General features: G+C 43.5%; 1 protein-coding gene across 1 annotated transcript; it reads right to left on the bottom strand.

Annotated features, from left to right (window-relative positions):
* Nucleotides 1–4327: 4327 nt before the first annotated feature.
* On the bottom strand, nucleotides 4328–11341 carry LOC143593460 (uncharacterized; the record flags this gene model as incomplete). The annotated part of the gene is made up of 3 exons (XM_077073085.1): nucleotides 11291–11341; nucleotides 6230–6838; nucleotides 4328–4762 (listed from the first exon to the last, which is right to left on the bottom strand). Coding segments are annotated over exons 1-3 (1095 nt in total), but the record flags the coding sequence as incomplete, so codon positions are not given.
* Nucleotides 11342–12365: the final 1024 nt, after the last annotated feature.

Genomic DNA, 12365 nt, shown 5'->3' on the forward strand with positions numbered 1-12365 from the left:
GCCTAAACCCCCTAAGCGCATCGGTAAAGATGCAAGTCGCCACTGAAGATCACCAAAGAACGGGCCTCCACATACAACTATGTCTTCGATGGCTTCTCGTAGCCCTTATCAAAACAGGATACCGCATCATCCATCATATGGGGGTGGCATGTTCGTAACCCAAAAAGCAACTTAGCAACCCCCATGCAAGACCTAAGCAGGAGGAGTTCGCTCTGGGGATCCCTAAGGCAAGGTAAGAGTTTCATAAGATCAACCGCACGAGATGCTCTCCGCCTCGCCAACTCCTTAATAAAGTAGGGATCTCGACTAACAGCCCCTCCAAGGAGCTTTACCCCTCTCTCTGGTCTACCAATCCTACTAGGGAAGAGCCCATCTTTGACTTTCACCCCATTACACGCTGGCCAAAAAACCTCGGTTTTCTTAATATTAAGTTGCAGCCCCAATGATGGCCCTTCCGAGTTGATAGTGGTCAAATTAAGGTGACTGGAAATCGGAATGCATTTAAAAGACTTGATCCTTATACCATCAAGTTAAATTAAAGTATACTATCAATTACTTAATTTAAAATTGCTAATCGCTTGATACTCGATTAAAAAAAGCTTATCTAAAAGATTGGCTTGGTCATAATTCTGAGTATAATGAAAGAAGTCAGGTGTTGATGGGTTTAATATATCATTTTAGGTGTTTAATTATGAGTTAAGAATTATGTGTTGTTAAAACGAATCTCTAGAAGTCATAAACTAACTCACATGTCACATATGTATACACGAACTCAGCATATTTAAGCCTTTATCAAGTCACTTAGAAATAAAACACTCAACTAAGCTCATTTACAACACAACCAAATGCTTCCCAAGTTAATCGCTTGTTCTTGTTAGAAAGATATATTTAGTAAATATTGGGATCAGCCTAAAGAAAAGAAAACATCATCTCCCATATGACAACATAACAGCTCACGGTCCAGATTTTTAGCCTAAAATTGTTCCACAAGTTATTCTGTCTCCATTTATAGTTATATTGTTTGCCTATAAAGCATAAGGCTTGTTATTGTAAAAATATACACAAATAATAAAATCAATTTCTTCCTTTCAATTTTATGCTCGACTACATGGTATCAGAGCAGTGTCTTTGGTTCTAGGACTGGTCTACTCATCACATATTCTTCTTCTATCAAAACCCTTGCTGCCATGTCCAGAGACGGTAACACGTGCTCTTTTGATTGAATCACAAGTTCCGAGTAACTAAGGCGTTTGTTAGAAATATTGACAAAAGGAAATCTATCACAAGAAGCTAAGGCGTTTGTTGCCTCCCTATATTCTGAAGAAGTTCCAACCTTTGTTGAGCAAGCACTCAAATCAAAGAACTGGAAAGAAGCCATGAAATCTAAAATGCAAGCCCTCGAAAAAATGCCACATGGGAAAAGTGTATCATTCCCAAAAAATAAAAACCATTGGATGTCTGTGGGTGTTCACTATAAAACACAACCCATATGGAACAATTGAAAGACACAAAGCTCGATTGGTATCCAGGGGATCACACAAACATATGGAATTGATTATTCCGAAACCTTTTCTTCGATTGCCAAAATCAACACCATCAGGGTCTTTTCTCTATAGCTGCAAACAAACAATGGCCACTCCACCAGTTTGATGTTAAAAGCGCTTTCCTACACGGGGAACTTAAAGAAGAAGTATATGTGGAAACTCCACCCGGATTTACTGAAGGCTTTAAACTAGGGGAAGTATGTCGTCAGAAGAAATCCCTATATGGTCTAAAACAATCCCCTCGAGCCTGGTTTGGCAGGTTTACCATAGCTATGAAGAGACATGGATTCAGACAAAGCAACTCGGATCATACCTTGTCCTTAAACGAAGAGGCTAGCTCATTACCTATCTAATTATCTATGTTGATGATATGCTTGTGACACGAAATGATGAGGAAGAGATGAAAATGTTGAAGGCAAATTTATTTTCAGAATTCGAGATGAAGGACTTAGGTAGACTCAAGTACTTCCTTGGAGTTGAAGTACCAAGATTGAACAGAGGGATCTACATTTGTCAAAAAAAAGATGTTCTAGACTTGTTAGCAGAGACAAACATGACTGTAAGCAAACCTTTAGACACCCTTGTGATTATGAATCAAAAACTCTTTATGGAGGAAGGGGCAAAATTGGTCGACAGAGGTAGGTAACAACGAATCATGGGAAAATTGACATATTTGTCACATACTCGGCCAGACATAGTCTATGTAGTAGGGGTTGTAAGTCAATTCATGCATCATCCCCAAAAGCCTCATATGGAAGCCGTTTTAAGAATTATTAGGTATCTCAAGGGGATAGCTCGCCATGGTATTGTTATTTAAAAATGGTCATTAAGACTAGGGATGAGCATTTGGTACTTTGTACCGGTATCGAACCAGTACCGGTACCGAAATCGGTACCGATTTGGTACCGTCGGTACCGAATCGGTACCAAAGTTTTGAGTTTTGGGATCGGTTCGGTACGGTACAGGTATTTCCCGAATTTTTACCTTCAATACTGGTACCGTCCCGGTACCCGTACCGTACCGGTACTGAACCGAATATTTTGGTACCGGTACCAAGATTTGGCGATTTTCGGGATCGGTATTTTCGGTGGTACCGGTCGGTACCGGTACGGTACCGAGCTCATCCCTAATTTAGACATTCAAGTCTATACTGATGTAGATTGGGCGGGAGATAAAAGTAATCGAAGGCCAACCTCAGGATACTTTACCATAGTTGGTGGAAATCTTGTCACTTGGAAAAGCAAGAAACAAAAAGTGGTGGCTCCTCCCAATGCAGAGGCCAAATTTAGAGGGATAGCATGAGGCTTAACCGAAGTTTGGTTGGTTAAAAAACTCCTCACCAAGATTATTTTCCCTCCAAATAAACCCAACCAAATTTTATGTGACAATAAACTGCCATTCAAATCTCGGAGAATCCGGTACAACACGACCGAACAAAACACATTGAGATGGATCGGAATTTTATTAAAGAAAACATAGAAACGGGGGTCATTGAATTGCCATTTGTTCGATCTGAATATCAGCTACCGATATTTTAACACAAGTTGTCAATGAAAGAATCTTTAGCAAATGTTTGGGCAAGTTAAACGTTGAAGGTCCCACCATTCAATTTGAGGGGGAATGTTGGAAAGATATATTTAGTAAATATTGGGATCAGTCAAAAGAAATGAAAACATCATCTCCCATATGACAACATAATAGCTCACGGGTACAAATTTTTAGCCTAAAATTGTTCCAAAAGTTATTCCGTATCCATTTATAGTTATAATGGTTGCCTATAAAGCGTAAGGCTTATTATTGTAAAAATATACACAAATAATATAATCAATTTCTTCCCTTCAATTTTATGCTCGATTACAGTTCTAACCTCACCGTGTAATTTCCATGTAACTTTTAAAATGAATCCCAGCTTAAATTTTTCTTTTTAGTGTTATTGTATATAAAAATCCTCCTCTGTCCCCAACCCACCAACAAAAAAAATGAATTCATAAGCCCACCACTGTTTTTAAAGAAAACATAAATTGACATCTAAAAAAAAATGTTAAGCGATTAATGTTTATTATTTTAGCAGGTGTATGCTTTAAACAAATTTGTCATTATAATGTTAGACTTCAATTAAGATGGTATCTACAAATAGATTTTAACGGGCGAAATATTCTTATTATGCGAAGCACTTAATTCTTATTATGCAAAGCTCTTAAGTGGTTATTACTCAACAATTTGAAGTAGGAAAAAATTATTGCTTTAGAGTAATTTTTATCATAGTGTAATAATTATTAAACCGCAACAAAACTTAAGTAGCCTGATAATTTATTCGGAGTAACAAGTATTTGAGAGTAATTTTTTAGAAGCATATATAATTACACTATTTTCAAAAATGCCGCAATGTGTTTTAATCTATTTGTATTTGATCCTCAGCATTGTAACATCAACTCATTTGAAAATTAACTAATATTAACCTGCTTGACTATATGACCTTCTAGGTAGTGATAGTCTCCATATTTACAATTTCTAACCCGTATTTTTACACTACTATACTTCCACTTCATGATGTCACAACATTGTCTCCTTGGCCCCTGCAAAACATATATATACCACTTGTCATTGGTGCCTCTAAAAAATCTACCATTAAAATATATATCGCAAAGCCATGAATTAAGATGCCATATTAGAACAGAAACAGAGACATTTACCTGCATCCAATAATTTGAGTTCATCTTCGATGCCAAAACTACAACCTTCTTAATTTTGTAAGGATAATGTTTGTTTTTGCATATATTGACCGACTTGTCTCTCATATATGTGGTCATTGTATCATTTTGTGCCTCTTGAACCCGACTAATGTAATAGATAGCCGGACGTTCACATGAGTTGGTGGACATGGGCCGGGTATTGAATGTGAAAGGCCCATCTTTAAAGCTACTCCATGTGAAGAATGTTTGCAATGGCATCGCAAGTTCTTGGGCCCTCAAGAGAGCGGGGTATATCTGAACGGTGTATCCCCATGAGACAGATATGGACCATGTGTTGTGGTAGCAAAACGACTGCTGCATGGCTCGAGGTGGGTCTAGGCGGTATGTCTGAATGAGAGTGTCCAATGACTCGTACTTTGTTAGGTTTGGTAATAGTGGGTTTATATAGTCAAGGTGGTGGAGTGATATAAGTGGTGTCATGGGGTGTGCTGCTAGGAGACCATACGCGTCTCCTCTAATATCCATCTGTGATAACCAACAAGGGATTAATACTCATTTATGTGCTCGTAGATTTGCCATCTATTACTAACATAGTTATCACACAAACGCGTGTTTTCTAGTAACTACTACTTCTATTATTAGTATCCTCTGCAGATTGTTTGTTTTATTTCCCTTAGTCACACTTTATGTCACATGTTACAAGCAGGTTTTTAGAGGCAGGGGTCTTAGTGGGAGCGGACTCTTGATTTCATAGGATAGTAGAAAGGTCTACCCTTGTCCCGTCCTTCCCTGATCCTACAAGTAGCTTTTGCTATGAGTGGGATCTTAATGGGTAAGTTTATTTGTTTTCTTAGAAACATTTGTAAAACCCGGATATTCTTACAAATAAGAAGCTTAGTGGAAATGTGGAATGTTTTATAAAGACAAGAGTATACACCGAGACGTATAGACATGAACATGTTATTAAGTGTACCTACGAAGACTTTAATGATGATTCATGCAAAGTAGTTGCGAGTTAAGACTCTATCTCAGTGATCTATAATAACCATCTCAGTGTAATATGAATCGGATTAGTCACTATCTCAGTCACTATCTCAGTGACTGAGATAGTCACTATCTCAGTGACTACGAAGACTTTGACATGAATCGGATTAGTCACTATCTCAGTGATCTATAATAACCAATGTAATATGAATCGGTTTTATGTCAGTTAACCGGTTCCAAATCGGCTTCTACATAATCAGTTTCAAACCGATTTAGTTTTTGAGTCGTTTCTGTTAACTGGTTTTTCCACACCTCTAGCGAAGACCACTCACATTCCTGTCTTTATAAGCATAAAATAAAATATTTTTAACACCATTTGTGATATAAGTTTCCAAGAAAACACCATTTAAAAAAACTGCATTTTTCGTTCCTATGATTTATCCAAATCTGCAGTTTTAGTCTAATAGTTTCAAATTTGTCATTTTCGTCCATGTGGTTTCATTTCACTTGCAATTAAACTCGAATTCATTAACCCCGTTAAGTCTGGTTGTTAAACTCATCAGCGTGCCTCTTACGTGAGGGGCAGTTTTGTCCTTTTTCTCTCCAAATAAACCCCAGTCCTAATTCGCAACCCCCCTCACGTGAGAAGCTGGGGTGTATTTGGGGAAAAAGGGGACAAAACTAGACTTAACGGGATTAGTGAATTCGGGTTTAATTGTAAACGAAATGAAATCACCGGATGAAAATCACAAATTTAAAATTATTGGACTAAGACTATAGATTTAAAAAAAAAATTCCAAACATCTCCCTTCATATTAGTTTTATTACGATGCCCACTCCAACAAGATTATCGATTGAGGTTCATTTCACTATAGTACTATAGAATGATGAATGATCCTTCGACACCACATGTTAGCGGGGACACATGTCATCGACCATCATATCATCTTTTTTATGTCTCTTCTAAATTTAAAATATCAACTTTACAAAACTCACTCGCATAATTACCTGATGAAACCCACGCTCTTTCATCAAGCCAACTCCAAGCTCACTCACACACGCGCAAACCCTTTCATCCGACCCGTACACATAGCTATACCGATCTAGACACCCGTCGAGAATCCGCGCCAACTCCGCAGCCAACGGATAACTCACCGCAAACCCACCACCACCAAACGCCATATCGTACGAGTGCATCACGTCTTGTTCCACACTCTCCGAACTACCACCTACATAGTACATCTTTCGGTGATCATATTTCGATAAAACCGATACCAAATTATCTGCAAAAAACACTGTGTCATCGTCCCCCATCACAAACCATCTTACATCCGCTAACCCGAGGTTGAACGACTCCAACACAATCCGGGCTATCCGAACCGCCGGGTTCGGGTTTGACCCGGATTTTTTCGACCCGGTCACGTTTTCGGAGATTTTAAAAGGGAGTGAATTCGGGTGAGAGAATAGTTTTGGGTCGGGTTCTTCATCTATCCAAACGAATCCTCGGGTTATATTCGGCTGCCACCAGATTTCGGAGTAGTGTCGACGATCCGGCCATGTGTGAGCCGATCTGCTAATACCAAACAGCACGTGTGAGAAGAACCATCTTTGCCGGATCTAAACCCCTCGTGGGAAACATCTATTTAACCCCCAGATTATCCGTAATCTGCCCGGGGCTGATTAGTGTTTCTTCATTGGCGCCATCCGTGCATAAAAGCTAGAACTTCATTTCTTTTCAGTTTTTTCAAACTTCTGGAAAGATGGTTAAAGAAACTCCGGTAACCACAACCCCAGCTACTGGGGGGAATACCGGCGACTACACAGTTTTTACGAACACTACCCCGGTTACCCAAGCCGGGGCAAGTGCAGTAAATTTTACGAACACTACCCCAGTTACCCAAGCTGGGGCAAGTGCAGTAAATAATCGCTCACTGGGATTCACCGATACCCAGTTAGAGAGACAACGAACGAGGCTCCCCCGCCAAACACTCGATGAAGTTAAAGCGTGGGCGGAAGCACGTCAAAAAGAATTCCAAGCTGAGTTGGATGAACGCTTACGTTTACTCCAACAGGCTGATGAATTCGTAGAGTACTTTGACGATGATTCGGAGGAATCCGATAGTGACGCAAACCCTCGTCATAGGGCGAAAGGGAAGCGTAAGGAAACGGACTCCCAACCGAGAAGGCATTTTGGAGAAACCTTCAAACCAAAAAACGCGGGTGGAAACCCACGTGACTTCTCCAAAACATTTACACCAACTGCTGCAAAGGCGGGAACGTCCAAATTTGCAAGGGACATTGCGGAAGCAATCGTCCCGAAAAGTGCCAAACAGATGTCCAACATCGGCACTTACGATGGTATATCTGATCCAGACGATCATTTGAACAGGTTCATAGCGGGGGGCAACCGTCAGTAGTTGGACGGAACCTACGTGGTGTTACATGTTCCAAATGACGCTTGTTGGGCCAGCTAGAGCGTGGTTCGATCGTCTACCGGTCAACCAAATCTACGACTGGGCAGACTTCCAACAGAAGTTTAGCCAACACTTCAGCCAACAAAGAAAGTATACCGAAGAGCAATGGACAATCCTCAAATGCATTCGAGAGGAAGATGAATCTTTGCCAGACTTCATCACTCGCTTCAACTCAAAGAAGCTAAGTCTGGGTAATATCAGCGAAGATCTTGTTCGCGCTGCTTTCATCCAGGGCGCGAACGACCCAGAGCTCATCCGTACCTTAACGGGTAAAGATGGCATGCCATCCACATGGGATGCCATCATGACAGCAGCTAAACGCTTTGCGGAAACGGAGAAGCAACTGGGTAGAGATCTCCCCCAGAGCACAAACCTCTACACCCAGAAAACAAGAGAAAACAACGTCCTTACCGCCCGACTAAACAAAAAGCGGAAGCTAGGCATTTGGCAGTCAAGGGTAAACTTTGACACCTCATCCGGCTTGCAACATCGGTTAGGCGGAAGGGATAAAGTACAGTCGAACCAGAACTCCAGATGGACGCCACTCACCAAAAGCGTCACCGAGATATTCGCCACTGAGGAGCTCCCATGGCCAAAGGCTCCAATAATCCGACATCGTCACAATGCTGATCAGAGCAAATACTGTGACTTTCACAGGACAAAAGGCCACAACACTGAAGAATGCACAGACGTAAAGGACATGGTCGAAGCATTTGTCAGAGATGGGACGCTCGCGCACCTCGTGGCGCAATGAACGCTGAGCAGGCTGATGCGTGTAGAACCCTAGTTGGGGAAAACACGAATAAAATTGCAGCTTCAATGTTGGAGACTACATACTGCGTAAACAACGAGATCCCGAGCCAGGTGCATATCGGCTCGATGTCACTCCCATCCCAACAACATGGAAGGGAGCTCAATTACACAGTTTGCATGTAGATCAATTCCAACTTTGTAAAGAAAAGGCCCAGAGCCACTTCTAATGGAAATGATTCTCCTTAGAACATCGACGCTGATGATTTTACATTTATACTTATGAACTTTCCACACGGATATGCCGGTCTTCACCGCATACATAAGTGTGAAATTCGTTGCGTGGGGAAGGCGGCAAAACCTGCATAAACCCAAAAAACGGCAAACCTTCACGCAGGTCAGTTAAAGGTAAAGTTCAGTCATCCCACTAAATGAAAGTGCCGGTCTATCCGCACGAATCATGATAAAGGAAACTGAACACTAACCTATTAACAACCGCGCGTCGAACGGTTAATTTGTTCAACACTGATGCCGGTTTTCACCGCATAATTACGTGGAAAGTCGTTGCGTGGGGAAGGCGACAAAACCCGCATAAACCCAAAAAACGGCAAACCTTCACGCAGGTCAGTTAAAAGTAAAGTTCAGTCATCCCACTAAATGAAAGTGCCGGTCCTAAACGCACGAATCATGATAGAGGAAACTGAACACTAACCTATTAACAACCGCGCGTCGAACGGTTAATTTACTCAACACTGATGCCGGTTTTCACCGCATAATTACGTGGAAAGTCGTTGCGTGGGGAAAGCGGCAAAACCCGCATAAACCCAAAAAACGGCAAACCTTCACGCAGGTCAGTCATAAGTAAACTTTGATCATCCAACTAAATGAAAGTGCCGGTCCTAACCGCACAAATCATGAGAGGAAACCGAACCTATTGACAACCGCGCGTCGAACGGTTAACTTATTCAAAATACTTTAGAAAAATTCTAACAGAAGGATGAGGAAAACCTCCACGCAGGTTAGATGTAGGTAAAGTTTAGCCATCCTACTAAGTGCAAGTGACGGTCCTACCCGCACAATCACGAAAGAGGAAGCAAAACTTCAACATATTATCTACCACGTTCAAAGGTTAACTTATTCTAAACACTTAGAAAATTTCTAAAAAGATGAGGAAAACCTCCACGCAGGTCAGATATAGGTAAAGTTTAGCCATCCTACTAAGTGCAAGTGACGGTCCTACCCGCACAATCACGAAGGAGGTAGCAAAACTTCAACCAATTATCTACCACGTTCAAAGGTTAACTTATTCTAAACACTTTGAAAATTGCTAATTTAAACTAAAGTATGCATGAGCAAGTCATATAACGTTTATAAAGCAAGTCATCCAGTGAAAGTAGCGGTCTTACCCGCACAAAGATTTATATTTCATAATATTCATTACAAGAATGGCCGGGTAACTACCCGCCTACAAGAATATAAATCTATACAAGCTAAACCTATCCTAACAGTGGGAAGGGATCTTCAGGATCAAGCTTCAGGACCACTTCCACTTGGACCAGCACCATCAGTAGAGCGTGGCGGTTTAAGGAAAGCTTTAAGGATAGCTAGCCCATCATCAGCAGCAGCAACTTCGTTCACCTTCTCCACCACCGGATGCGGGAAGGCGGCATACTGATTCACTGCTTGGTCATAAACAGCTTCAGTATCCACATCATACAAAGGGAAGTTGGAAGACGGGATGCCTTTCTCAACGAACCCTAGACCAAGCAGGAAGCCGGCCTTTTCCCCATCCTCATGAGAAGCGTTGAGGGCTGCGCTCATGGCATCGTCGTATGATGTGTCCGTGAAGACTCGATGCACAACCTACAAAAAAAATATACAAGTATCAAAACCTTTTCTATTTACAAAGAAAAGCGTAAAGACATTATGAAGCTAAGCTTACCTGAGACAACGCTTCTCGAAGAAGCCATTCCTTGGCAACCAGAGCCTCCTGGAGGGCAGCTTGAGCTTGGTTACGGGCGCGTTCGGCTTCACTTTTGTTGAGGTTGGCAAGCAACACTTCTTTAGCCGCAGCCTCTTCAACGCCCTTTAGCTTCCGCTCAGTATGGTCAAGCACCCCCCTCTGGTCCAAGATCTCTTGGAGCTTCTTGGCGTCTTCCATCGCCAAGGCATCATGAGCCTGTTGGAGCGCCTCTAGTTTGGCTTTAAGTTCCTCATTCTCGAGGCGTAGAGGCTCAGCAACAGCTTCAGCCTTGGTGGCCCTCTCAGTTCCGTTCCGTGCAGCTTCAGCAACAGCTTCAGCCTTGGAACGGGCCTCGAGACGGGCCTGAACTTCAACCTCGAGGGCCTTGAAGGCCTTCTCCTTTTCCGCAGCCACTGCGGTAAGCCTCTTGTCCTCCTCCCGGACAGCCCGCGCCTGAGCTACTTCTTGGATGCGAGCTGCTTTTAACTTGTCGTTTTCACGACAAAGCAGCTCGACGCGCGGCTGCATCCGGGCCAGGAGAATCCGAAGCTCATTGGTTAGCCTACCCTCCTGGTAGCTAGCCATAGCTTCCCCCAACGCACCGCTGGGAGCTGCGTGACGAGCCCACTCCACACACTCCACAGGCGTGCGAAGGGTTGTTCCTCGGCGGATGTTCTAGCGTGGAACATACACTTCATTGGAATCCGACACTGCAAAAAACAAAAAGCAGTTAGGAAAAGATGATAAAAAAGGGCTAAAAGAACCCTACGCACCTGTAGGGTCGACAACAGGCCGATAGCCGCCAAACCCATCACCTGAACCCAAGGGAAATCCATCCAAGAGGTCAGGCAGATGGGAAGGAGGCAGAGGTTGGCGAGAAGCCCCAAGCATACCTGAAGGGTCGGCTGTAGCTGCCGGTGTCGGAGGAGGCATAGAGGCCGCCGCGGTAGAAACCAACGGAGGTGAACTCACAACCGTGGTCGCCGCTGCGGAAGTACCAGCAGAAAAAGTAACCGCCGACTCAGTGAAAGATTCAGTAAATATGGCACTGACAGCCGGCGGTGATGTCATCACAGTTGGAACTGTTGGCTCAACTGGCTGAGCAACTGAACCAACTGAAGCAGGCCCAGCCGCCTGGGTCGTCGCCTCAGGTAGGCTGACCAAGCCTACCGTCATGGGTCCGGAGGTACTCCTCCCCGCTCCACCCTGGAATGCGGTAGCATCCACGCCTGCACAAGGAAGATAAGTATTAATGATGGAAAGCTATGAAGTCAAAAATAAAGGAAGTTTGTACTTACGGGTTTTCTTGAGCCTAAAAGTGCGGACAGGCGGGGACGAACCCGATGGAGCCGGCCTCTTTACGCCGCTCACCGTCGTCATCCTGGGCTCTCCGGAGGTGACAGTCGTCGCAGCCTCCGGAGCAGTGGTCTTATCACCACCAGGGTTCCCCGCCACCTCCTCGCTCTCGGTCTCTGAATCAGACCGAGGCACCGGATCGGCAGTGGAGGCCACCTTCGCCTTCCCCTTCCCGCCGGCAGCCTTCTTCTTCCGCACCAACGGAGGACCATCTGCGGATTCCTCATCAGAACACAAGATTAGAGGAATTCCAGCAGAGGTTTCAGCATTGAGGGGTCGAGGGTTGAATAACGCCTTACCTGGCCGCCTGGCGCTCAGGATCTCGTGGCCTGGCGGGTAGACCTCCACGAACCGATCCGCCGTCTGTTCAAGGATGGGCAACTCGTTCTCATCTAGAGCACGAGTACCCATCCGAGCGGGACTATCAGCCTCCCGCGGATGCAGGAGCGACTGCAAGTCGTTCCCCTCTGAAATAAAAGAAAAACAGTTAGAAGACAAACCTATATAAACAAAGAAGACAGAGCATACCGTAAGGGACAGAGTTCAAACCGTATTCAAGGACGATCGGGATCTTTTGCGCCTCCGCATCCTTCCACACCCG

This window comes from Bidens hawaiensis, unplaced genomic scaffold (assembly GCF_021521415.1).
Source record: "Bidens hawaiensis isolate Kalapana, Puna unplaced genomic scaffold, B.hawaiensis_p1.1 tig00042242_1, whole genome shotgun sequence".
NCBI classification, from domain to species: domain Eukaryota; kingdom Viridiplantae; phylum Streptophyta; class Magnoliopsida; order Asterales; family Asteraceae; genus Bidens; species Bidens hawaiensis.